The 25,100-nt window shown below is 36.3% G+C and overlaps 1 protein-coding gene across 3 annotated transcripts in view; it reads left to right on the forward strand.

Annotated features, from left to right (window-relative positions):
• PLPPR5 (phospholipid phosphatase related 5) overlaps nt 1-13,572 on the forward strand; it is a 112,197-nt gene extending 98,625 nt beyond the window's left edge. For 2 of the 3 annotated variants that reach the window (XM_032155290.2, XM_032155287.2), the window contains exon 6: nt 11,600-13,572. In XM_032155290.2, coding sequence (XP_032011181.1) covers nt 11,600-11,632 — 33 coding nt within the window. In that variant the 3' untranslated portion in view covers nt 11,633-13,572. Of the gene's footprint in view, nt 1-6,911; nt 7,075-11,599 lie in introns of those variants that run through there. The other variant, XM_058439552.1, reaches the window with a different exon arrangement.
• Nucleotides 13,573-25,100: the final 11,528 nt, after the last annotated feature.

Consider the following 25,100-nt stretch of genomic DNA (forward strand, 5'->3'; position numbering starts at 1 on the left):
AGGTCAGACTGCAGTCACCCCAACAGCAAAGCACTGAGCTCTGTAATCCTTCTGTCTCTCCTGCCTGTGCTTATTCTCACTCCAAGGGCCAATGCTGGGTCTATGAGACTGGCATAGGTCAGCACGTGGAGATAATGTATGAATTATCCATTTTAACTGATGCCATATAGAAAACATAGAGAAAAAGGCTTTATCTGGTAAAAGAACAAAAATATTTAAAAATAAATATAAGAATGAATAGGATTTGATAGAAAATGGCATATTTCCAATAGATCTAAGGGAAATTAATATCCATATAGTTTTATTAAGGCAGGTACAGCAGGCCACAATAACCACTGCTGGCTAATTTGAAAATGCTTTTTGAGGAAATGATTTTTTCCATCTAAACCCAGGCATTATTTTTTCTTAGGTTGGTGTGCTCCTAATCAGTTGAACCAAAGGGAATTCTCTCTTCCCAAAAAGAGACGGAAAGTAATGATAGGAATAGTTTACAAGATTCAGTTTTATACTTAGGATAAGGGGCTTTTCACCAACCTATACTACCCAATGAAGCTCATCATGTAAAAGCACACCCCTCTTAACAGACACATCAGCTGAATGAAAGTGATAAGAAGTGATGACAGCTCCAAAATCTAGAAATATTATAATGAATATGTACTATTACAGATGAAAATTACCATGTTTAATTCCCATGGCAACTGCAAAAAAAATTATACGGATAGGAATGTTCTGAAAGAGCTCACGGTGACCCAAGGAATTGAACTTTACATTGATTGACTATTTTGTAGATTTTATAAGATTACAGTGGTCATGGTAAAATGGGAACTGGAATGTAGTCAGAGTGATGGGTGGACAGAGAGCTTGGATTTTGCAGCTAGGTTTGAAGCCTGGTTCAGCTGCATAATAATGAAGTGGAGTTAGACAAATCACTCCTCTCCTTATCTGAAGAACTGATACAGTGATGGTTTCCCTGTAGGATAATTGTTGGAATTAACACATCACAGATAAACTTCTTGGCACATAGTAGGTGCTTCACACGAGTTAGTTCCCTCCCGCAACAATCATTTCTTTAATGGGATTTTTTTTAAATTTCACACTAGGATACTCCCATACAAAGACTTCATGGATTTAAAAGTTTATACAGATTGTCTATTTCATACATTGCACATATGCAGGAAATACTGTAGTATAAAATGTTGCATATATTAGTGTCATAGCAATAGCAAAACAATCCTGTGGTTTCTTGCCAAGACAAATATGGTTATACATTACTGTGTTCCCTGTGATAAATTCCTTTGAGGTTTCAGAATGCTGTGCGTAACGCTGGCAATCTATTTAAGATTCAGTTGATTTTCTATAATGCAAATCTTTGTTTTACAGAACTGCTGAACTGTAATATAAATGTTATATAGGACCTTGTCAAAACAATCTTATTAGTGATTAGATATTGGAATAGTTAGTGAAACTAAATATGTTCATATTTAGGCATTTTTCTTAATCTAAGCTTTGAGCATTTATTAAAAATATTTGAAGTAAATCAATATTTACAAGCTATACTGTGTTCTCATTTGTAAAATTTAATTTTGTTTAAAAAAAGGAAATTGAAAGTAGAAGCTTAAAAATGTCCAACAGGCATCAACATTTTAGGTTGAAAATACTAGCACATTCTGTTATTATTTTGCCATATGTCATTTTCCTATCTGTACTCCAGTATACTCAGAATCTATTTTTCCACACTATTTATGAATTATTACATACTACACGAAAAATAAAAGACAGCTTTCCCCCTCAGTTATCTAACAGGCCTTTTATAAAAGCATCTTTCATTAAATTACTTTGGAATATAGACTAGAAGCTTTCTCATCTGATTTATGTGAATAAATATAGAATTGGTGACTGTATCTTTAAATTATATGATTCATTCAGTCATTAGTTAAGGAGAGAATAATCAGTGATAGATTTAAAAATCATTTCCAATGCCCACATAGTTACACATGGATGGGAACCTGATCCCAGCCATTCATCTCCCTCTTTTTTCAGGTCTATTTCCTTATTGGGGACCATCCTGGTGACACTATGGAGGGCCTTCAAAATCAATCAGAAGATTGCAGTTCTGTGAAAACATTTTGTTGAAAAAATATAAAATTTTATTTGACTAAAACTAGGTAAATAAGCAATGACTGAATTCACAGTTTTATGAAACAGTTTATTTTTCACAGTTTTGATTAAAGAAGCAATCCGTAAATAATTTGTATATATTTATGATCTGAAAATCTGAATAAGCAAAACAAAAAATGAATAGGAAGTATCTATGGGGTCATCACAACAATCACAGGAAACATTTTCTTAAAATAACCTTCGAGACCCAATGAACGTGTGTATGAGTTTGTATTGAATACAGAATTTCCCTGTATATTTTATTGCTTTTATTCACATAACAATGCATCATAGATATGATTTCAGATCAACAAATATACCAGTCATATCAGGCATACTATTAAGAGCTAATCTTCAATTATAGCTTAATATGTGCTTGGAATTATGCAGAGAACTTCATATATGAAATATGTGAAGTCATTTGAGTGTGTCTTATTTCCATTTTACGGAGCAAGGGACATAGGTTAATACACCCAAGGTCATACAACTGGTCTGTGTTCTGAAACAAGCATATGAATCCTTACTTTCCATTTTCAAAGAAATATGTTCCATATTTGTCACTTCAGAGCTCCAAATCATAATCACTGTGCTGCATAATAACATTATATTATTAAAAGTTATAATCCATATAAATTCTCTAACCATTACATTTGTTCAACATAGATTATTGCTTCCACTTCCAATTTTCCACAATTATAAGTACTACTAAGGTAAATGTTCCTTAAATATATATTTTTGTAAGCTCAATTAATAATTTAAGATAAATTCATAGACATAGAACTGCAGAAACAGAGTATGAACACTTTAAAGGCTTTTGGTTGAATTCATATCTGTATGGTCTCTGCAACAATGGAGAACATTGTTCTTCATAATCTTTACAATCTTATAGGCCAAAAATAAATAAAGTTCTCATTTCAATTTATATTTTTGAATATTTTTCAATAAACTTATTTTGTATTTTTCTTTTGTACTGAAATAACCAGATGATAAAACAATAATTCAATAACTGACAAGCCAAATTTTAGACATGTCTTGGCCTTTAGACTTCATGTTATGGCTGGTGGGCCTAATTTTTTTTAATTGGGATTTATTAAAGCATAATTTGCATCCTGTTACATCCTTTCTTGGCATATAGTTTTATGAGTTTTGACGAATGCATACTTTCATGAAATTATCACCGTAATCAAGTCAGAGAATGTTTCTGTGACTCCCAAATGTTTCAGCCTTCCCCTTTGTAGTCATCCCTCCTTCAATCTCCAACTTCGAGAAACCACTGATTTGTTTTGGTTCCTCGCATTTTGCCATTCTCAGGATATTATATAAGTGGACTCATGCATTTTGAGTTTTTGAGTCTGACTTATTTGTTACATGCATCTGTAGTCTGTGTTTTTCCCATTTAATTGCTGAGTAGTATCCTGTTGTATGGATGCACCACAGTTTGTTTATCCATTTACCAATTGAAGGTTGGGTTATTTCCATGTTTTGGCAATTATGAATAAAGCTGATATAAACATTCATATACAGATTTTGGGAGTATATATATTTTATTTCTTTTAGATAAATACCTAGCAGTGAGATTGCCAGGTTGTATGGTAAACATATATTTACCTTTATAAAACATTTTTCAAGTTATCTGTGTCATTTCTAATGGCCCTTATGATTTTGAGTGGTTCTGAGATGAATCTTGATGTAGCTCACTCAGATTTTTATCAACTGGTGCCTCTTTGTGAAAATAAGCAAGTTTTTAAATGAGGAGTTTTAATCAACTCCTGGTTCTACAAGAATTTATCATGCACTTGGTCCATTGTCCACATCCTCCGATTCTTCTCTGTCAAGTAGTGTTAGGATGCTTATTTAGTAAATCTAAAGCATTTTAAAAAGTTAAAGGAAAATGAAATAACTAAGAAGCAGCCAATTTTATAGGTTAAAGTGTTAGTATATAAAACAAGGCATGGATACAATTTACTGTTGAGTTATCTTATCATCAGCTGTTATGTATAGTGAAATTTTATTTATAATCAGATTTGTAATATATGAAATGTAACAAATATCAAATACAGAGCACTATGATATGTCTCGTGGGGAGAGAGAGAAATTTGTAACGATATACAGAAGATGATGATGGCTATGGCGGAGGAACACATAAAGGGAGATCTGTCTAAACTTAGCAATGCTTGAAACATCATCTTAGGGGAGATCTGCAGGACCACGAGCCAAGTGAGGACAAGAGAGAAGAATGGTCCAGGTGGAGATTCCAGCTCGTGCAATGGTTTTGTTCAGCAGGCGAGAAAAGGGCACAAGGGCAAGAAACTTGAGGATACTGTTAAAGATTGATCATACGATCAACCGTGGGGTCCAAAAGGAGTGAAAAAGAAGCGGAATTCATAAGGAGCATGATAGACTGGAACAGATGGATAAATTAGTAGTCAGGAAATTTCCTCATGGCCAAAGAAACCTTGTTGTGTGAGGGAGGTAAGACAGGAGGCAAGTTGGGATTTTACATTTCAAACATGATTACTGGTTGAGAATATAGCTATGAATATGTGATAAAATTGTGGTAGAGAGGAAGGTTATTATAGTTGAGGAGGTTAACAAACTTAGAAGACAAAGTGCATGGATACCCATATCCACCAAATACCATAAACACGTTAGCATTCATAGACTTCCATGAAATTTCATGTCAATACATTTGGGAAACATTGAGTTAAAGTAAAACAAACAATTAGCTGGGTGTGGTGGTGTGTACCTGTAATCCCAGCTACTCAGGAGGCTGAGGCAGGAGAATCGCTTGAAGCCGGGAGGCGGAGGTTACAGTGATCTGAAATCTCGCCACTGCACTACAGCCTGGGCGACAGAGCGAGATTCTGTCTCAAAAAAAAAAAAAAAGTGAAATAAACAGGTATTTTCTGAAGGTCTTCCTAACACGTTTATGTATTGTGTAACTCTAAGCATGACATATAATGTGCAGTTAATGTCAAAAGGCTTGAATTCAAAGATTTATTTTTTGGAATTATTCCGGTTCACTGATTTTTTAAGCAATACTCTTTTGCCAGTGAAAGGACAGCATCTTAAAGAAGGAATTGATTTTTACATCCCTGATAATGCTTACTCCATTAATAACTTTTCTTCAACTTTAGGCAGTGGTACTCAGACTGGCATAAAAGACAATCCATTGCTTGTGGCACTTGCAAAAAGAGAAGATATCTGGGTTTCACACCAAGACATTCTGATCCAGAAGGCCTGGGCTTGGGCCCCAGGACTTGTGCTACATCAGTCATATCAGGTGATCTGGATGTGGAGTCAGCACTTGATCTGGATACCGCTGGGCCTGCAGAACCTCTGACACAGTGGTTCTCAATATTGGCTGTACATAACAATCATCCGGAGAGCCTTTAAAAATTCCAGTAACCAGGCCATGCCTCATACCAATTAAATCCTGGTCTCTGGGGTTGCATCAGTATTTTCTTAAAGATCCTGAATGATCCCAGCATGAAGCCACAGTAGAGAATCAGTGCCTCTAAAGATTTGGTGTGAAAAGCCTTAAGCTTCTTTGGCTTCTCAGGACTTGGAAGTACTTCATAAGATCTGTAGCTAATGCTCTCCTAAAAACTGGGCCTGCCTCTGGTTTAATTATCAGAGAAAGCTGCCTAGAGATTCTTTTAGAAGGTAGCTGTTAGCTCTTTTCTCTGAATAGTAAAAAAAAGGAAACTTCCGAATGGTAACAAAAATTTGAACCAATATAAGACTCTGAACTGAAACAGAACCACTGTACAGAAAGGTTAACAATCCCCCAAAAAAGTCACCTTTCCCAAGAAAACTTTGGTTCTGTCACGTGATAGCTTTTATGTCTCCAACTTCTTAAAACAACAAGAAATTGCTCAACATAAATTTTAGAATCAGTTTTACAGCTTCAAATCTGAATTTAACTAATTTCTTCTTCAATAGTTCTAACATTGTTTCTCTTTACTAAAATACCAACTTCACAACCTACCAGAAGGAAAACAATGTGACAAAGTAGAACCTTCGAACACATGAACACATACTCCGTGTACTTTGCTTTTTTCCTCTCTTCTGCTCACTTTCCCCTCCTCAAAGCACACAGCGAATGAAGCAAATGAATGAGTTAAAGAAGCAAATTGCAAAATAAACGGACAATATTTGAGATTATGACATCCACCTATCTTTTCCTGATGCAATGTAGGCTATGTCAGAATTGTTGATTAATTTATTGGACCATGATTCCTTCTCCAGAATCCTTAGTGTCAGATGTTTTTACAGAATTCAAAATATTTTATATTTTAGGAATATGTATATTTTGTTACACAAGCAGCATCTGGAGCAACAACTGTAACCACAGATGAGTATTTCTGCAGCAAAACATGGAGTATAAATTGCCTCACAACAGATCAGGTTTTGCCACCAAATGAGTTTGAGCCAATCTTAAAAGAAACATTCTGTTGAGTTTTAAACTTTGTTTGGATATGAGCTTTGAAGATCGGTAGAATAGTGTATTTTATATGCAAATGGTGAGCTTTATTTGTAAAATTCTAACCAATTACTTAAAAATTATTTATTTATTTTACTTTTTCTTTTTTTTAACTTTCCTTTATAGCTTGTTTCTGTGGCTTTTATAAGTAACTATAAATAAATGATGAATATGTTTGAGTAGGGACAGGGACCCCTGTGTATATAATCCCATTTAATCCTAATAAAAATCCATTCAAAAAGTATGTATTCTTATCTCTATTTCACAGATGAGAAAGCTGGGTCTGTGAAAGGTTAAATTGCTTGCTAAAATTTCAGTTGTGATGGAGACCACATTTAAACACTTGACATTCAGACAACTTGACTGCAAAGACCACTGTACCACACAGCTTCCGCAGCAACAGAGTCAGAGACATAAATCATTGCATGAAAGACAGGTGCACAGATCCCATTTTATGTTTAGGTTAAAACCCTATGCTGATCGTTGATAGCTTCTCCTATTCAAATACAAAAGCTTTTTATCATCAATCCTCTTGAAAGAATGAAACTGGAATAATATTTAATCTCAGCATTTGGTCTAACAATGTAACAACATGGAACTTTAAATAAACCAGTACTTTGAATAAATTAAGTCAATATTTAAATAAACATTTAAGTAATATGTAAAACACATTTTGTAGGTGTACCAGAATCAACCTATTGAGAATGGTCAAGAAGAAAATTCACAGGAAAGGTCCTTTAAAGACTGTCTTGCCAGGCTCTTCAGCTGGATAATGAGAATAAGCCACTGTGAACACCTTCAATTAAGGCAATAAACGTATGTGTGCTGGAGCGCACTGGTGTTGGAATTGGGTTGCAAAGCTAAGACAAATACAGAAAAATGTGTCCTTCTGTGCAGGTTTTCCTTACAACCAAAAGCAATATAGGAACTAGAGCTTTTGGTTGCTGCTGTTGTAGTTATAATTATTAATCTTTCAAATACATTTTATTTTTCAATCATTAACATGAATTTAGCATTCCTTAACTAAGAAGCCATTAATAATGGCATTTTACTTGTTTTCCTATAGCTGTAATTCCAAAGACTTCCCTGGAGTATCCTTTTTGCATTTTCCCATACTTTGCCCCTTATTTGTTGATTGTTGAGTGATAGATCTTGCCAGATGGCAAGTCATCACCAAAGTTTCGTGTCATGAATCGTGACAGTTTTGTCTTAATTAACATTTTTTTTAAATTACAGACTGTATTTTCTATGTGGAGGTGTAGAATAAATAGTAAAATAGAGATTTTCATGCAGAACTTAGAGCTTTTAAAATGGACATGCTATAGAGACTTTAAAATTTATTAAATTTAAGTATCCAGTACAACTTTCCAGAAACAACGTGTTTGCTTTCTCTTGTGACCCCTGCACTCAAGGACCAGACTCAGTATTTTGCTCAGTGGTTTGCTGTGCACCTGAGTGAACACTTTCTAATGGATGCTTCATGTAGCATATTCTAATCTTCAACTATTTGGGGTCAAGCTTTGTCATCTCCATGGTAAGCCTCTGTTAATGTAATTGCAGAAGGTACCAGGAATTGTGACAATAAATTATATGGCCACTTTCTTCTCATGATTCTGAATAGAACTTTTAAGCATGAGCTTTTGGTTTGCCTACTGCTTTTTTGCACTATCATCTACTAATAAGATTTAGTATTGCATATTAAGAATTTAGCCATATTGAAAAAGAGAAACACTTGGTCAACTACTTTGCCTCATAGGCAGTCCATTTCTCAAGACAGCAATCTGAAAATACTAAACACAATTCTGGTTTTCCATGTTAATGGGAAAAATACTGCTGGGAAGTGAATAGACAATAACTTCCTGCACAGGAATTAGGCCATCTGTGTATTTCAAATTATGAATGTACATACCTTGGTAATGTAAGTTGTATAATGTACCATCATATAATAGATTCTTATAAAAGGACCTCAAGTAATTATCTTGGCCCTTCTTTAGATTCCTTCAGGGAAAATCACCCCTGTGCCAGAAGAGAATTAAACTTAAAAAAAAAAAAAAACTACTGAGATAAATAATCCATCTCTTTCATTTATGATAATAGGTTCATTTGCTCTTAAACAGTAAAGTAAATGAACAGAAGCTCTCTGATCTGTCTGTACACTTCTTTCACGTACTACGATTAAATTTCCCCTTAATTTTCTCTTTCCTAGGCATACTCACTTCAGTGTTTTATTTTTGTCTGTTTATCTGTCTGCTAACTGCAACTAAAATGATGAGCCCCAAGCAGGATACTTCTAATCCCAGTCAAATAGGAAAAAATGAAAGCACCTCAGAAGTTAAAACTTAAGTGATGTGAAATGGAAAGATGCTAATTTGGGGGAGGGGGCAAGAGTTTTCCCTAGAATCCTGGGATCTAAAAATACAGTCAGTCTAGAAATCAACTGTTGTCCTTGTAGTTTAACTTGGTAATATTTTTGCATAGGAAAAGAGTATTATGGCTTAAACTTTATGGGCAGTTAAAGGGAGATCTAGTGATCACTGAAACATGTGATTTTAAATGCCAAGACTGAATTCCAGTATTTTCTAGATCTCAATAGCTCACCTACAGTTATACATTCCATGCCTCATTATCAAGGTTTCTTAGTCTGTTTTATGCTGCTATAACAGAATACCACAAACTGGGTAATTTATGAGGAGCAGAAATTTATTGGCTCAGGATTCTGGAGGCTGGGAAGTCCAAGGTCAAGGTGCTCACATCTGGTAAGGGCCTTCTTGCTGCACCATAACATAATGGAAGCACAAAAAGAGGGAACGAGAGAGAAGGGGACTAAACTTGCTTTTTTATAACAAACCCTGACCTATAATAAGGACATTAATTCTTTCATGAAGGCAAAACCCTAGTGGTCTAATCACCTCCCATTAGGCCTCACCTATCAACACTGTTGCCTTAGAAATGAAGTTTCCAACATGTGCATTTTAATGGACACATTAAACCACAGTATAGGGTGACTTTATATTACTATTTGGGACAATCCTCATTTAAGCCTGTTGTCCTTGTGTAGTATTAGCACCCTTTTCCCCCTTCCACATGTCCATATTTAGATGATAAATTATATGGTCACCCTACAGTTATTACAGTTTCTTTGTTACACTCTCCAGCTTGCACTTGTGCAGTTGGTTTTTCCTCTATTTCTGTCAAGTTCTGCATTGATCATCAGTGGTTTGCTTCTGATTATTTCTCTGTTTATTAAAGTCCTTTAATGTGTATTTAATTCTGCTTTCCAGGTTGGTGGTTGCCCCCTAAAGATCATCTTCAGCAAATTTAATGAGCCTTGTGAACCCTCCCTTCATTATCTGGGTCAACAATGGGAACCCTGAGGCCTAGGCCAGTGGCCTTTGGGACACCATCCATGTTCTTTCTTACCTCCTTTCTTTTCTCTCTGCTGCCCCTTATTGACCCTTTTCCTACCCACCAGTTGTCACTGACTGATTAATCTTTAATTTCTATCTTAACATCTTTCCAGAAATTATGTTGTTCTAGATCCTATTAAGAAGTGTGATGTTCATGATGGTTTTGTGCTGAAACACTCTATATCAAATTGCATTTTCTCAGTTCACTGGTTTCAAGTACCCGTGGGGCCACTGGAAATAAAACTGTGATGTATTATTTCCATAGTTCTTATTGTTTTAATTCAATCATAGTGCATTATATAACTCTGACAAGTCATCTTTACCCTGAAGTCATGCCTGAGCTTTTGTAAGGAAAACTCAAGAAAACTTAGAGATGAGCTACTGAATGTCCAGGCATTTTCGTGATGCATTTTTAAATGGGAAATTAAAGTTTCTAAAGTGTTACCAGGAGTTAGTGAAAAACTCAGCATGCTCTGCTCACTCCTGATTCTTACTAATTTTGTTTTTCTCTAGTATTAAGTGGGTCAAGCCTAGAAGATAATGTCCCAAATTGTAGTCAATGAGATTCTTTTCATGTGGTTTAATATGCCTAAATTCAATGAAAATGAATTTAATTTCTTTACACACATTTTAAATATGTTTTGATGAATTAAAATACTTAAACTTGAAAAAAGCTATATGTATGTTGAGAAAATTTTATAGCATACATTCATCATACAAAATTCTGTTTATGATATCATTTATTATAAAAGCCAATGCAAAAGCCATACAAAAACTATACAAAACACATTTAAAATGGGTAGTGTGATGGTAGAACCCTTTTGTAATGTTGATGTTATTTGTTGGGGTTGTCAGTCATATTAGATCTTGACATAAGCCCATATGTAGCGTGATTAATTATGTAATAGTGGTTTTTCATTGCAGTATTTCAGCAGGCATGACATGGCCTGTTGCCTGCCTGAATCTATTTAAATATTAGCCATTCCACAGAGTTTCTTTGTACATAATTCTGTTGATTTCCAAAAAAAAAAAAAAAAAAAAAAAAAAAAAAGGCTCTGTAAAGAATTCTATGGCAGAGGTAAACAACAGAGACTACGGTCTGGAGTCAGGATTCATGCATCAAAAATGAAGTGTTTAAGTAGATTTTTGTCAACTAGCAAATGCCATTTTAGTCTGAGCATTTCACCACCTCATTCTACACCATCTGTCTCTCAGGGAGCAATTAATCTGAAACTCCAACATGCAGCATTAAAATTCCGTTAACACTGAACAGAATATTAACGTGTCTGGCATTGCCATTTTTATCTTTTCAAATTTCGGAGTTAATTTTGAATAAAGCAGGTATAACATTTTAATCTATTTGTATAATTAAGATTATTGAATAAAATATGCAATTAGCAGCGAAAATTATGTAATAATACATAAAACTTAGTTTAATAATGCTGGATGTTTTGGCAGCTTCAACATTCAGCATAGAAGCTAATGATTATTTGTAAAGGTACTAATGTTCCCAAGCCTCTCACTTTGTCATTCCTTTTTCTTTTTGCAGAACCACATCACTGCCTTCGCAGAAGTCACATGATACTGAAGCAGATGGTTTTTCACTACATTGGACATCATCCCTTTTTACCATCCATTCATAACACCCAAAGTTTGTTTGATTGCAAAGGAAGTTTATAAAGTTGTGTAATAATTTTTATAATTTTAAAATCAATGTCAACCTGTTTCCCCCACTAGACTGTGAGCTCCTCGAGGGCAGGATTGTCTTTTTTTTTTTTTTTTCTGTGTCCCCAGCACTTACAACAAAGCCTAGCACAAAGTAGGTGTTCAACAAAAATGTGATGACCAAATGAACAAAATTCTTAAATAAAACATTCGCTTTAGTTTCTCACAGAATCATTGCAATTATGTTAAGAGAAATCTCTACATAAATCGTATTTGTGTATGAAAACCTTCTATTTTGGGCTAGTTATTTTTTTTTAGTTTTCATATGTCTATTCAGCAGTATGCCATATTTAATTTGAAGTGGACTTTGAAAGTCATGGGGGTTTTTATTTTGTTAATCAGCATGACATTATTTCCATTCTAACATTTCAGTGTGTGAAATTACTTTACTTTTAGAAAGTATGTCCTATAGTAAAATAATGTTTCCACATTATGTTATATTTCACTTAAAATACGATTCATACTATACATTCTAAGACTGGTGCTTCTGCTTTTGAAGGGGAAAATGCCAATTTTTACTGTAATAAGTAATGTATGATAATTAAAAATTATTTATTTGGACTTCTTCTCCTGACAATTGTGGCTTAATTCATGACTTGTTTTTGAATGCAGGCAGTATTTAGAATAGTTTAAATGAGTAAATTCAGCACTGGTACCTTATTATTGAGTCATTTCCCATGGGTAGCAGTGTCTCAAGAGTGGTCAAAGGCTCCACTCTTAGGCTTTTTTACTACTAAAGATTCCACATAATTTAAATGGGAAAGAACTACACCCTGACACATAATTTAAATTATATAAATGCTAGAAATATGGTTAATGTATTTTACTTTGCATTTGTGTAGTACTTTATAGTTTACAAAGTATATTTACAGCCATTATTTTATGTAATCCTCATAATAACCTGGTATAAACATGAAGAGTATGGCTTTATTTTAATAGATAAGAAAAATGAAGCCAAGACAGGGTAAATAACATGCCAAATCACAAACTAGTAAGAGACATCGTTGAAGCTTAAATTCAGGTTTTCTGACCCTGAACTCATATTCCTTTCTAATATAGTGCAGCTGTCATCTCATTTTGGACACTGAGGCCTTTCAGAGCTCAGTAGAATCCTGGGCAACTACCTATGGTTCAAAAAATAAAGAAATGCCAGAATACAATTATGAAAGCTCTGCTGTGTTTTAAATGTTTCTGTTTTAAGAATGAACACTTTTCAAATATAAAACTATATAATAATTGTAATCCAGTTTTAAAATAATGAATATCAAGAGTCTAGATGTGAGGCTCTTTGTAAAAGAGAAGCCTAAATTCAGCATCTCCCCTTCCACCCTCAGCCTCAGGTCCCAGCCTCCCACTCAGGAGAGTGCCCAAGGGACATACCTTACATTTAGCATGTGGAATTACGGATTAAAATCGCCATAATATAAGGAAGGTGAGCTCCTCAACAATAACTTTGCAATAATTAAAACTACCCTAAGTAACTTTGGCTTATATGGCAAAGTAACTTTGGCAGTAATTGACTGAAATGAATCTTTCTAAACTTTACAGTACTAAAGAAAGCAAACTTTTAATTGTCTCTGTAATTTCAACAGAGATCAGCAAATGAATATAACCAAAGATTATCCATTACTCCCCAGATAGATGTAAGTTGCCCATTTCTATCACTGTGGAAGCTAAAACACTTCTACTAGGGCCAAAAAGGAAAAAGAAAAGAAAAGAAAATTTCTACTAGCCTCGGACCTCTAGAGTGATTCAGTCCTGTTGGAAATTTAGAACATGAAGAAACTTTGAATGTCTTGACCCTTTTTAAAGTTTTTTTTTTTTTTTTTTACTAATACGTTATTAGAGTCTGAATTTCGCTCTATCCCCCAGGCTGGAGTGCAGTGGCTCAATCGTGGCTCACTGCAAGCTCCGCCTTCCGGGTTCACGCCATTCTCCTGCCTCAGCCTCTCCGAGTAGCTGGGACTACAGGCGCCCGCCAACACGCCCGGCTAATTTTTTGTATTTTTAGTAGAGATGGGGTTTCACCGTGTTAGCCAGGATGGTCTCGATCTCCTGACCTCGTGATCTGCCCGCCTCGGCCTCCCAAAGTGCTGGGATTACAGGCGTGACCGCGCCCGGCCCCTTTTTAAAGATTTTTTAGGCAATAACAGTAATAGGGAATTCACTTATTGAGAATGAAAGTGAAGGGGATGATCACAATGTCTTAGAACGCTAGATTACTAGTAAGGCTTGCAGAGTTTTATCAGTTCTATTGATTCTACATCAGACTTCCAAGGAGCCAAGCAGGAATGTTTTTCCGGCTGGAAGCCTTAGCTATATGTTCGTATGTCAAGGTTGCTTCTTTGTACCTTGCTAAACCTAATCTGAATGCAGGAGTTATAAATTCTTCAAAAACTCAGATTTAACCCAGAACCAGAGTAAAGTCACCTCTGCTATTTACACATCATGGGCTCAAGATTGTACAGTGAGTGATGCTGTCATGAGGAAAAATCAGATGAAAAAGGCAAGATATATGTGAATAAGGCAAAAGCCAGAAAATAGCCCTTATTCATGATGCTATTACTGAGAATGAAAATCATATTTCAGAAAATATTAATATGTAAATATGTACATATGTAGTCTAGTAAAAGCAAGCAAACACATATCTTTCTGATAAAAACATCCTTTTTATTCTACTTACTTGGGGCCCAGGTCAGTATAATTTGGTCAACTTGAAAATTTCAGTAGTCTCTGTTTGCATGGCAGAAATTCTGCACATGTTTTATCTGATTCCTATGATAACTTAAAAGGCTCTTTTATGTTAAAAGAGAGGTGAATCTTCTTTGACAGACTTTGTATTTTCCACTTCTAACTGGGCCTCTCTTTTCTCAGGATCTATCCTAGCCAAATATCTCAGTTACATTTACCATACAGTTTCCTTTGTGAAAGAACAGTAGGGGAGGAAGGAATTCTCTGCTGTGTATTGTATTTTTCAAATAAAAATTTAAAAATTCAATTGAAAACTGAATTTTGACTTTGTAATATATTGGTCTTGATAGGGGGTAGAGGAATAAGGAATGCTTATTAATGTGCATGAAAGAATTCTCAGAGTGACTGAAGAATGTTTGGAAATGGATCACAACGGATCAGATTAGACCAGTTCCTTGGACAGCTCAATTACCCTCTGCATCTCATGGACCATCCTGGGATCTTACTAACATCCTTATTTCCAAATCACGACTCCCTAGAAACTATTTGAGACACTGAGCAGGTATATGATCCACTATATAGGGTCACTTCTATGTTAAGCAAAGCATTTAAGATTGGATGTAAATTAGCATATTCCTGCCTTCTAAGACACCATTTATTATATTTTGATTGCATGCTCTAAAAAGTTGCCCTGGAAATATACCAAATGGTTCTATTTATGCTTTGAAAATATTGATCTCAAAATTTGCCAGGCATGGGCTTTCTAACGAATTTTCCAAATAACAGTTCTTTTAGAATATCAATTAAGGGAATTTCCTCCAGACTTTAAGTGAATGAATCTCTTTTAAGAAAAACGCGAGTATTCAAATTCCTCTTTCCTGTCCACTTTAGATTATAGTCTGATCTTAGCCTAATAGAGCCTCAGGACATGGCCAACACTGAATAAAATAAGTCTGCTCTCTTTACCCCAAGTCTTAGGAGCCATGAATGGATCATAGCATCTAAATTCTAAACTCAGATTGCTATCTTTCAAAACTGTGGCCTTGCTCACAAAGGAGCTTCAGATAAGAAAATATAGATGAGTGGACACAACTGCCTTTAGCATTCACATGAAAACTCAAAGCCATGTCTCAAAGGCCTCATTCTTTAGACGAGTGATATGGACAGGTGCCATCCTCTGGCATGATTACCTTCATATTATTTCATCTACAAATATGTTCTCATTTTTGCATGGAAACTCTATTGCTTGTAGAAAAAGAATTATTTTTTCTTCCCAGGAGGAGCAAAAATGAAATTTTAATTGAATTTTGTTTTAAAGGAAAACATTTTCAAGATGGTGAGATGTTTTGAGCATTAATCAGGTATCCCTAGATGTATTGCTCCTTGTCAAGAAGCACTTTCAGCCTTCATTCATTTGGCATATTTATTGAATGATCTTGTGAAGCAGATAATTTGCAATGTGCTGACTAAACAGTACACAGAAAGATCTGGCCTCTGCCCTTCCAGATTGTACATTTCAGCTGCTCTGATGATGGAGCTGTAAGAGATCTGTTTTAAGTTCAAGTAGGAGAACCGGCTTGGAGTTAATCTGCTGCTGAGGACTAAAGAGAGGGCATTTTTATAGATTACAACAGCAGCTAGGTTAATTTAAGAAAACAAAAAGCAGTGCCCCCATAAACCGTATTGTATTATTCAACTATTGGTAATTTTTAAAACCCCCAAATTCTATATAATAAACATTTACTATCCTTCACAAGTCTATGGTTCAGCCAAGTCCCTTTTCTGGTCTGAGCTGACATTTTCATGCAGCCATGATCGGGTTGGTAGGCTCTGGCTGATTTTCACTGAGCTGTCTCATATATGGGAGTCATCTGGCTGTATGCTGGTCTAGGATGGCTTCTCTTGGGACAACTTAATTTTTCTCTATGTGGTCTCTCAAACTCCATCAGGCTAGGTAGGCTCTTAGGCTCTACTGAGAGAGTAGAGGCATGCCAGGCAGTAGTACATTGTCACTTGGCCATCTCAGTCAATTGGCCAAGGCAAGTCCCAAGGCCAGCCAGATTCAAGAAGTGAGGGAGGAGCTACAAAGTCAAATTACAAAGAGGCGAACACAGAGATGGGTGGAGAACAAGGGCCATTTTTGCATTCAATATATCATAAACTTTTACTGCTGCTAAACTTGTTCAAGCAGTACTCCCCAGAGTTGAGTTCCTAACTTGTCAAGTACCGATTTATTCTGATAAACATGAGAAACCCTCAAATGACAATAAAAGCAAGTTTGTTGTAACTGAAAAAGAATGGCCATGCCACCAATCACTGAGTGCATCCCAAAATGCCTTTGTGATTTCTGTCTAGAGAACTGTCTGCCCAGCACCGACGGCAACAGGGAGCTTGCTGAAGTTTTGTTTACAGACAAATTTCCTAGATCTTCTCCAATAGGCAATAATGAAGGAAGAGAACATAATTTTACAAGCAGAAATAAAATAAAGGAGAAAAACCACCCAGGCGGAAAGAATAGGAAAGTAACTAAAATATAAGATCAGGTTACGACACATTGACTCTATATATGTATGTGTGATGTGTGTGTGTATATGTATGCATGTGCTTGCTTTGTATAATTCTGATTTTTAGAAATTTCAGTTACTATGATTAGATAACACTACTCCCCCCAAAACAGCGTTCAAATTTTAGTTACAGTATAATAACTGAGAGTAACGATTAAATGTACAAACTTTGCTGCCAGTTCTTCAGTCCAGAAATCACTATAAAAATAACAAATGCACATATGATTAGTGACCAGTCATTTCACTTCCTTCAAAGTCTTCCAGTGATCTGTCACTGAATATTTGCTATTCTGTTCATGCACAGACAGCAAAGCATGTATGTGTTGACTCCTTGTCTCCCTGTAATAAATCCAAATGACATCTTGCAAAAGAATGCATAATTTAACCAGGATCTGGTCAACAAAAATGGAACTACAGCAAAGACAAAAAGGTGGCAATACTGAAAGTGAAATTTGAATATTGAACATAAATACACTTATAAAAGACATAGCATAGCCAACCTTGGAAATGCTGAAACTACCACTACCATCTGAGAGACTCTAGAAATGCATCCAGAGAAACTTAGTGAAAGTGAGCTTATTAATATAAATGGGAGAAAACTTTGTGATGAAGAAGATGAAGATATTGTAGAGGAAATAACTCTGATTCAAAAAAATTCACATTAAAGGAATTCTTGGAGATATTTCACAATACTGAAAATACAAAGGATAAAAAATGAATTAGTAATGGATCCAAATGTAGAAAAGTATATGGCAATTAACGTAGACACAGAAAAGATGCTTGCGCCATATCCTAAGTTATATGACAAGAAGGTGGTGGTGAACACTGTTGAAACTTGTCTTAGCTTGGGATGTAGTGACAAACTACCATAGACTGAATGGCTTAAATACAGTCATGCATCACTTAAGGACAGGGACGTGTACCGAGAAACGCATCATTAGGCTATTTTGCCATGTGAACATCATGGAGTGTACTGACACAAATCTAGATGCTACAGCCTACTGCATACCTAGACTATAAGATATATAACCTATTGCTCCTAGGCTACAAACCTGTACAGTATGTTATTGGACTGCATACTTCAGGCAGTTGTAACACAATGGTAAGTATTTGTGTGTCTAATGTATCTAAACATAGAAAAGTTATGGTAAAAAATATGGTATTATAATCTTATGGGACGAGTGTCATAGGTGTGGTCTCTCACTGATTGAAACATCATCAGTATGTGGCACTTGACTGTAACAGACATTTATTTCTCACAGTTCTGGAGGCTAGGAAATCCGAAACCAGAGTGCCAGCTACAATGGTCAGGTTCTGGGTAGGGCTCTTTTGCTGGCTTGCAGACAGATGCCTTCTCCCTGTGCATTCTACCTGTCTCACATGGTGAGAGAGAGAGTGAGCTCTGGTTTCTTCTTCCTTTTGTAAAGATACTAATCCCATCATGAAGGCCCCACACTCAGGACCTAATCTAAACCTAATTTCCTCCCAAAGGCCCCGCCTCCAAATACCATCACATTGGAGATTAGAGCATCAACATTCAAATTTATGGGAAACACAAACATTCAGTCTGTAACAAAACTACTCAATAAAATTTTTACAAAGAAATAAGACATTTAATTCTCAACATTTCTGTTTTAGATAACAGAGCATGGAATAAATACCAGATATTTTTTATTTTTCTCTGTATTTAAAACTGTCAGTAAGAGAGTTTTAAATACTTTAACAAAATGTTTAAAGGTAACATTAATTATAATTTTTTTCCACTGCTTATTAAGATCACTTTGCATGGTTTCAGCTTGCATGGTCTTTTTCTGGTCTCACACTGCTGTACAAAGTAAGGACTGCCTGTCTATATTTATATATAGGGATACATAGATGTGTGTGTGTATATGACTGCCTGTCGATATTTATATATAGGGATATATATACAAACCCACACACCCACATATATATCCCTATATGTAAATACAAACAGGCAGTCCTGTCTATACATATATATGGGGCTATGTGTGCATATATGCATATATATGTATTTGATACATATATGTTTTAATACATACAGATATACACCTATTTTTAATACATATATACACACCTATACACATATATAAAACCCCATATATATGAATAAAATCCCATATATATATGCCTTCTTTTTAAAATAAATATTGTCCCTACTTTATATTAATACACACCAAAGAACTTTGTAGTCTCCTAACTGTTAATTATTAGATTTATTTCTCTTGGTCACTTATTTTCCTATGGCCAAATTTAAAAATACTGTTCTGATCAATGGATAGAAAAGGGTTTGTATTAGAGTATCACTTCAGCTATTCAGAGGAAGGAGGATGAGGAAAAGTGATTTTTTTCAAAGTTATTTGTATTTGATTTTTTTTTTTTTTTTGAGATGGAGTCTCACTTTGTCACCCAAGCTGGAATGCAGTGGCACAATCTCACTTCACTGCAACCTCCGCCTCCCAGGTTCAAGTGATTCTCCTGTTTCAGCCCCCTGAGTTGTTGGGATTACAGGCATTTGTCACCATGCCTGGCTAACTTTTTTTATTTTTAGTAGAGACAGGTTTCACCATGTGGGCCAGGCAGGCCTCGAATTCCTGACCTCAGGTGATCCACCCGCCTCAGCCTCCCAAAGTGCTGGGATTACAGGCGTGAGCCACCGCACCCAGCCTGTATTTAATATTTTAACCATGTTTTAAGATTATATTGCTCACATTCTGGCTTGGTACACGTACACACATAATTTAACCCAACACACCTTTTGAACGTGAACCATTTGTTGGTGCTCTAATGAAGTTCTTGAAAGTTATAAAGAGCTATATAGGGGAGTTGAGTCCCTTGATCTAAAGAATCTCAGAAACTATGACTGTTTATTTATTTTTTTTCTGTTCGCCTTTTTTTATAGCTTTATCTGCCCTCTGCTGTTAATTCTCGTTATTTCTTGTCTTGAAAACTATCTTAGAAACTTGCTCACCTACTTCCAGTCTGCTATTGTATTTGTCAACTCAGGCTGCTATAAAAGAATATCACAAACTGAGTGACTTAAACAACAGAAATTTATTTTCTCACAGTTCTGGAGATTGGAAGTCCAAGATCAAGGTGCCAGCGGGATTGGTGTCTTGTGAGAGCTCTCTCCATGGGTTGCAGATGACCGCATTCTCCATACACACATGGAGAGAGAGATCTATGGTGTCTCTTTTTATAAGGACACCAATTATATAGGATTTGGGCTCTATCCTTATGACCTGATTGAACCTTAATTGCCTCCCTAAAGGCTCAATTTCCAAACACAGTTACATTAGGGATTGGGACTTCAACATATGAATTCGGAGGGTGAAACACAATTCAATCCATAACAGCTATCCACTGTCTTGAAATTTCATCTCTTATAGTTATGCCCTGCAGAAGAACTAAAGGATGCCAATGTAACACAGATAACCATGGTGTTATTGTATGTAAAATTAAGTCAATTAGGCAGAAATAGACTCTACTTCTGTCATATAAAATAAAATTTTTGGGCTTTGTGAAGGATGTTTTCATCGCTGCTGTTCTGACTTGTTTGCTGTACTTCTGATTTCAGATGGCCCTTTATTTATGGCTCAAATTAAAGTCATCTGATCATCAAAAGTGGTACTATGATTATGGGTAAGTATATCTATGATTGTGGATAAGTATATCTTTAGGGCGAATATTTTTTTTTCTCACTACTAAAAGTAAAAAAGTGAAACATGAGGTTCATGGATGTCATGATGAAGAATAATATTCAAGCGCCCAAACAGATCTCAGATAATAATATTTGCTCTCTTAGAGAATGATTCTAGCATATGGTTCGATGTTAAAACAGTTTTATTACAAATGAAATTTAAACCTCTGGGATCCTAAATTGCAGTGATTGAATGTGAAGCTTCAATGCTATAAAAATTTCATGCAATCTTAGCTAGCTTGCTTTATTTATGATTCATTGTTTTCTGTTATAGGAGAACAACTTGTATATTATACCAGATAAGTCAAATGATATAGACTTCGTATTTTTAAATGGGAATTTCATAAGACATATGGTGACAGTATCTGGGATCAGATCCATACCTTTTCAGATGCCTTTATATTTATTCCAAGTACTTGGTCCTAATCTTGAAATACTGAAGACATATAGACGTAACAGCTGGGCCACCATCAATTGAAACTCTAACACTGTTCACTTTAACAACATATATTTTGAAAAATAACATTGCTGCTTTTCAAGTATTTTTTTTCATTATTGCTTTTTATTTCTAATTCACCAAATTCCCAGGAACATTGGAAGGATAACAGAAGCAATAGTAAGCTAAATTCTCTTACATCCAGGTTAATTCAGATGTTGTCAGAGAATTGTTTATACTGTTTATATCCTGATATAAACTCATGGCAATTATTTTTAAATTTTGGGGTGTGTGTGTGTGTGTGTGTGTGTGTGTATGTGTGTATTCTGGCATCAAAAATGAAAGACTCAAAATAAATTTTGTAACAATTCAGTTATAAAACACAGAAAAGATTAAAATGCCTAATTCTGGTAAGAATGTAATATTTCTGATGCAAATATATATTTCTGCTGGCAGTGTAAATCCCTTTGGAAAGCACTTTGGAATTACATTTCATGAGCCACTAAAATGTGAATAACCTTGACTCAGTAATTTCATTCCTGTGATTCTGTCTCCAAAAGTAATATAATGTAATAATCGCAAAGATGATTGTAGCAGTGTTATCTGTGATAGCAAAAACAACCTAAATACACAGCAATAGGAGAACAGTTAAATGAATTATGGTTTGCCAATTACATAGAATATTATGTAGGCATTAAATGATAATTATTCACATTCTGTAGCAACAGGAAAAATGTTTATGATATAATTTTATGTTAAAAAGATACAAATTATACCCTACAATTACTGTTATGTAAAAATCATAAATGTAAATGTGTGAGATTAAAAGTGAACATGGAAAAATGAAATCTGGAATGTGCAAATTTGTTGTCATTTAAAAAAATACTTCTGTCATTTCTTTACCTTTGTCAAATGCTTAACAAGCAATTCTACAGTACTGTTTATGTAATTAATTCAAAAATATAATTAAAATGACCACAGAGAACAGTGCCTTCCCATTCAATGGATTTGATCTTGACTGAAATCCTAATATCTATATCCTGTAATCTGACTGAACTTTATTCTATACTAATTTATAATCATAAAATCAGCACTTTTGTGATTTCTACTTTAAATTACTGTTGCAAATGGTGCCCTATTTCTTAAACAAATACATCTGCAATTTAGTGAATGATATAATAAGCTATAATGTATGTATTAGTCCATTTTCACACTGCTATAAAGATGCTACCCAAGACTGGGTAATTTATAAAGAAAATAGGTTTAATTGACTCACAGTTCCACATGGCTGGGGAGGTTGCAGGGGGCTTGCAATTGTGGTGTAAGGCAAAGGGGAAGCAAGGCATGTCTTCCATGGGAGCAGAAGACAGCAGAGAAAACTGCTATTTTTAAGCCATCAGATCTTCTGAAAACTCTCTCACTATCATGACAACAGCATGGGGAAAACTGTCCTAATGATCCAATCACCTCCCACCAAGACCCTCCCTCAACTCCTGGGCATTACAATTCAAGGTGAGATTTGGGTAGGGGACACAAAGATAACTCATATCAACATATTTCTAATACATTATTTTAAAATGTAGATTAAAATTTTTTAAATATTTGATATCCACATTACTGAAGTTTGGAGGCAAGCCATCTCTGCCTTCATTGCTTAAAAGTGGATTATGTACTAAAGCTAGTAGTTCTCTAAAGACAGCAAGTTTGTTCCCCAGGGGACATTTGGCAATGTGTTGAGACATTTTTGCTGTCACAACTTGGGGAGAAGAAGTTTGCTCCTGGCATTCAGTGGGTAGAGTCCAGGGATGCTGCTAAGCATCCTACAATGTACGGTACAGTTGCAGGACAACTCCCGCAACAAAGAATGATCTGGCCTAAAATGTCAGTAGTACCAAGGTTGAGAAACCCTGGAGTGGGCAGTGAAAAAAAAGCTAGAATAGAGAAATCTAGCTTTTCGCTTTATTTCCACTGCTAAAAAGAATGGGCTTGTGCTAGCTGCTTACATTCTGTCCCTAAATTTCCTTATTTATAAAGTGAAAGTATATAAGATTTATCTTATCTCACAGGATGGTTCTGAGAGTAAAATGAGAAACAAAGTGATAGTACGGCTAAAATGTACCATCCTGGGTTCCATTCCAAGATGGCCGAATAGGAACAGCTCCGGTCTGCAACTCCCAGCGTGATCAATGCAGAAGACGGGTGATTTCTGGATTTCCAACTGAGGTACCTGGTTCATCTCACTGAGACTGGTCAGAAAGTGGGTGCAGCCCACGGAGGGTGAGCTGAAGCAGGGCTGGGCATTGCCTCACCCAGGAAGTGCAAGGGGTCGGAGGATTTCCCTTTCCTAGCCAAGGGAAGCCACGACAGACTGTACCGGGAAAATCAGGACACTGCCACCTAAACACTGCACTTTTCCAACGGTCTTAGCAAATGGTACATCAGGAGATTATATCCCATGCTTGGCTTAGCAGGTCCCACATCCATGGAGCCTTGCTCACTGCTAGCCCAAGATGGAACTGCAAGGCAGCAAGCCTGGCTGGGGGAGGGGTGTCTGCCATTGCTGAGGCTTGAGTAGGTAAACAAAGCGGTCTGGAAGCTCGAACTGGGTGGAACCCACCGCAGCTCAAAGAGGCCCGCCTGCCTCTGTAGACTCCACCTCTGGGGCATAGCTGAACAAAAGGCAGCAGAAACTTCTGCAGACTTAAACGTCCCTGTCTAACAGCTCTGAAGAGAAAAGTGGTTCTCCCAGCATGGTGTTTGAGCTCTGAGAATGGATAGACTGCGTCCTCAAGTGGGTGCCTGACCCCCAGGTAGCCTAACTTGGAGACACCTCCCAGTAGAGGCCGACTGACACCTCATACAGCCAGGTGCCCCCTGAGAGGAAGCTTCCAGAGGAAAGATTAGGCAGCAATATTCGCTGTTCTGCAATATTTGCTGTTCTGCAGCCTCCACTGGTGATATTCAGGCAAACAGGGTCTGGAGTGGACCTCCAGCAAACTCCAACAGACCTGCAGCTGAGGGACCTGACTGTTAGAAGGAAAACTAAAAAACAGAAAGGAATAGCATCAACATCAACAAAAAGGGCATTCACACCAAAACCCCATCTGTAGGTCACAATCATCAAAGACCAAAGGTAGATAAAACCACAAAGATGGGGAGAAATCTGAGCAGAAAAGCTGAAAATTCTAAAAACCAGAGCGCCCCTTCTCCTCCAAAGGATCACAGCTCCTTGCCAGCAATGGAACAAAGCAGGACAGAGAATGACTTTGATGAGTTGACAGAAGTAGGCATCAGAAGGCCGGGCGCGGTGGCTCACGCTTGTAATCCCAGCACTTTGGGAGGCTGAGGCATGCGGATCATGAGGTCAGGAGATCGAGACCACGGTGAAACCCCGTCTCTACTAAAAATACAAAAAAATTAGCTAGGCGTGGTGGCGGGCGCCTGTAGTCCCAGCTACTCAGAGAGGCTGAGGCAGGAGAATGGCGTGAACCCAGGAGGCGGAGCTTGCAGTGAGCCAAGATTGTGCCACTGCACTCCAGCCTGGGCGACACAGCGAGACTCCGTCTCAAAAAAAAAAGAAGTAGGCATCAGAAAATCAGTAGTAACAAAGTCCTCCGAGCTAAAGGACGATGTTTGAACCAATCTAAGGAAGCTAAAAACCTTGAAAAAAGATTAGACAAATGGCTAACTAGAATAAACAGCACAGAGAAGACCTTAAATGACCTGATGGAGCTGAAAACCATGGCACGAGAACTATGTGACGCATGCACAAGCTTCAGTAGCTGACTTGATTAAGTGGAAGAAAGGGTGTCAGTGATTGAAGATCAAATTAATGAAATGAAATGACAAAAGAACTTCAGAGAAAAAAAAAAGTAGAAAGAAATGAACAAAGCCTCCAAGAAATATGGGACTATGT

This window comes from Hylobates moloch, unplaced genomic scaffold (genome assembly GCF_009828535.3).
Source record: "Hylobates moloch isolate HMO894 unplaced genomic scaffold, HMol_V3 SCAFFOLD_5, whole genome shotgun sequence".
In the NCBI taxonomy this organism is placed as follows: Eukaryota; Metazoa; Chordata; class Mammalia; order Primates; family Hylobatidae; genus Hylobates; species Hylobates moloch.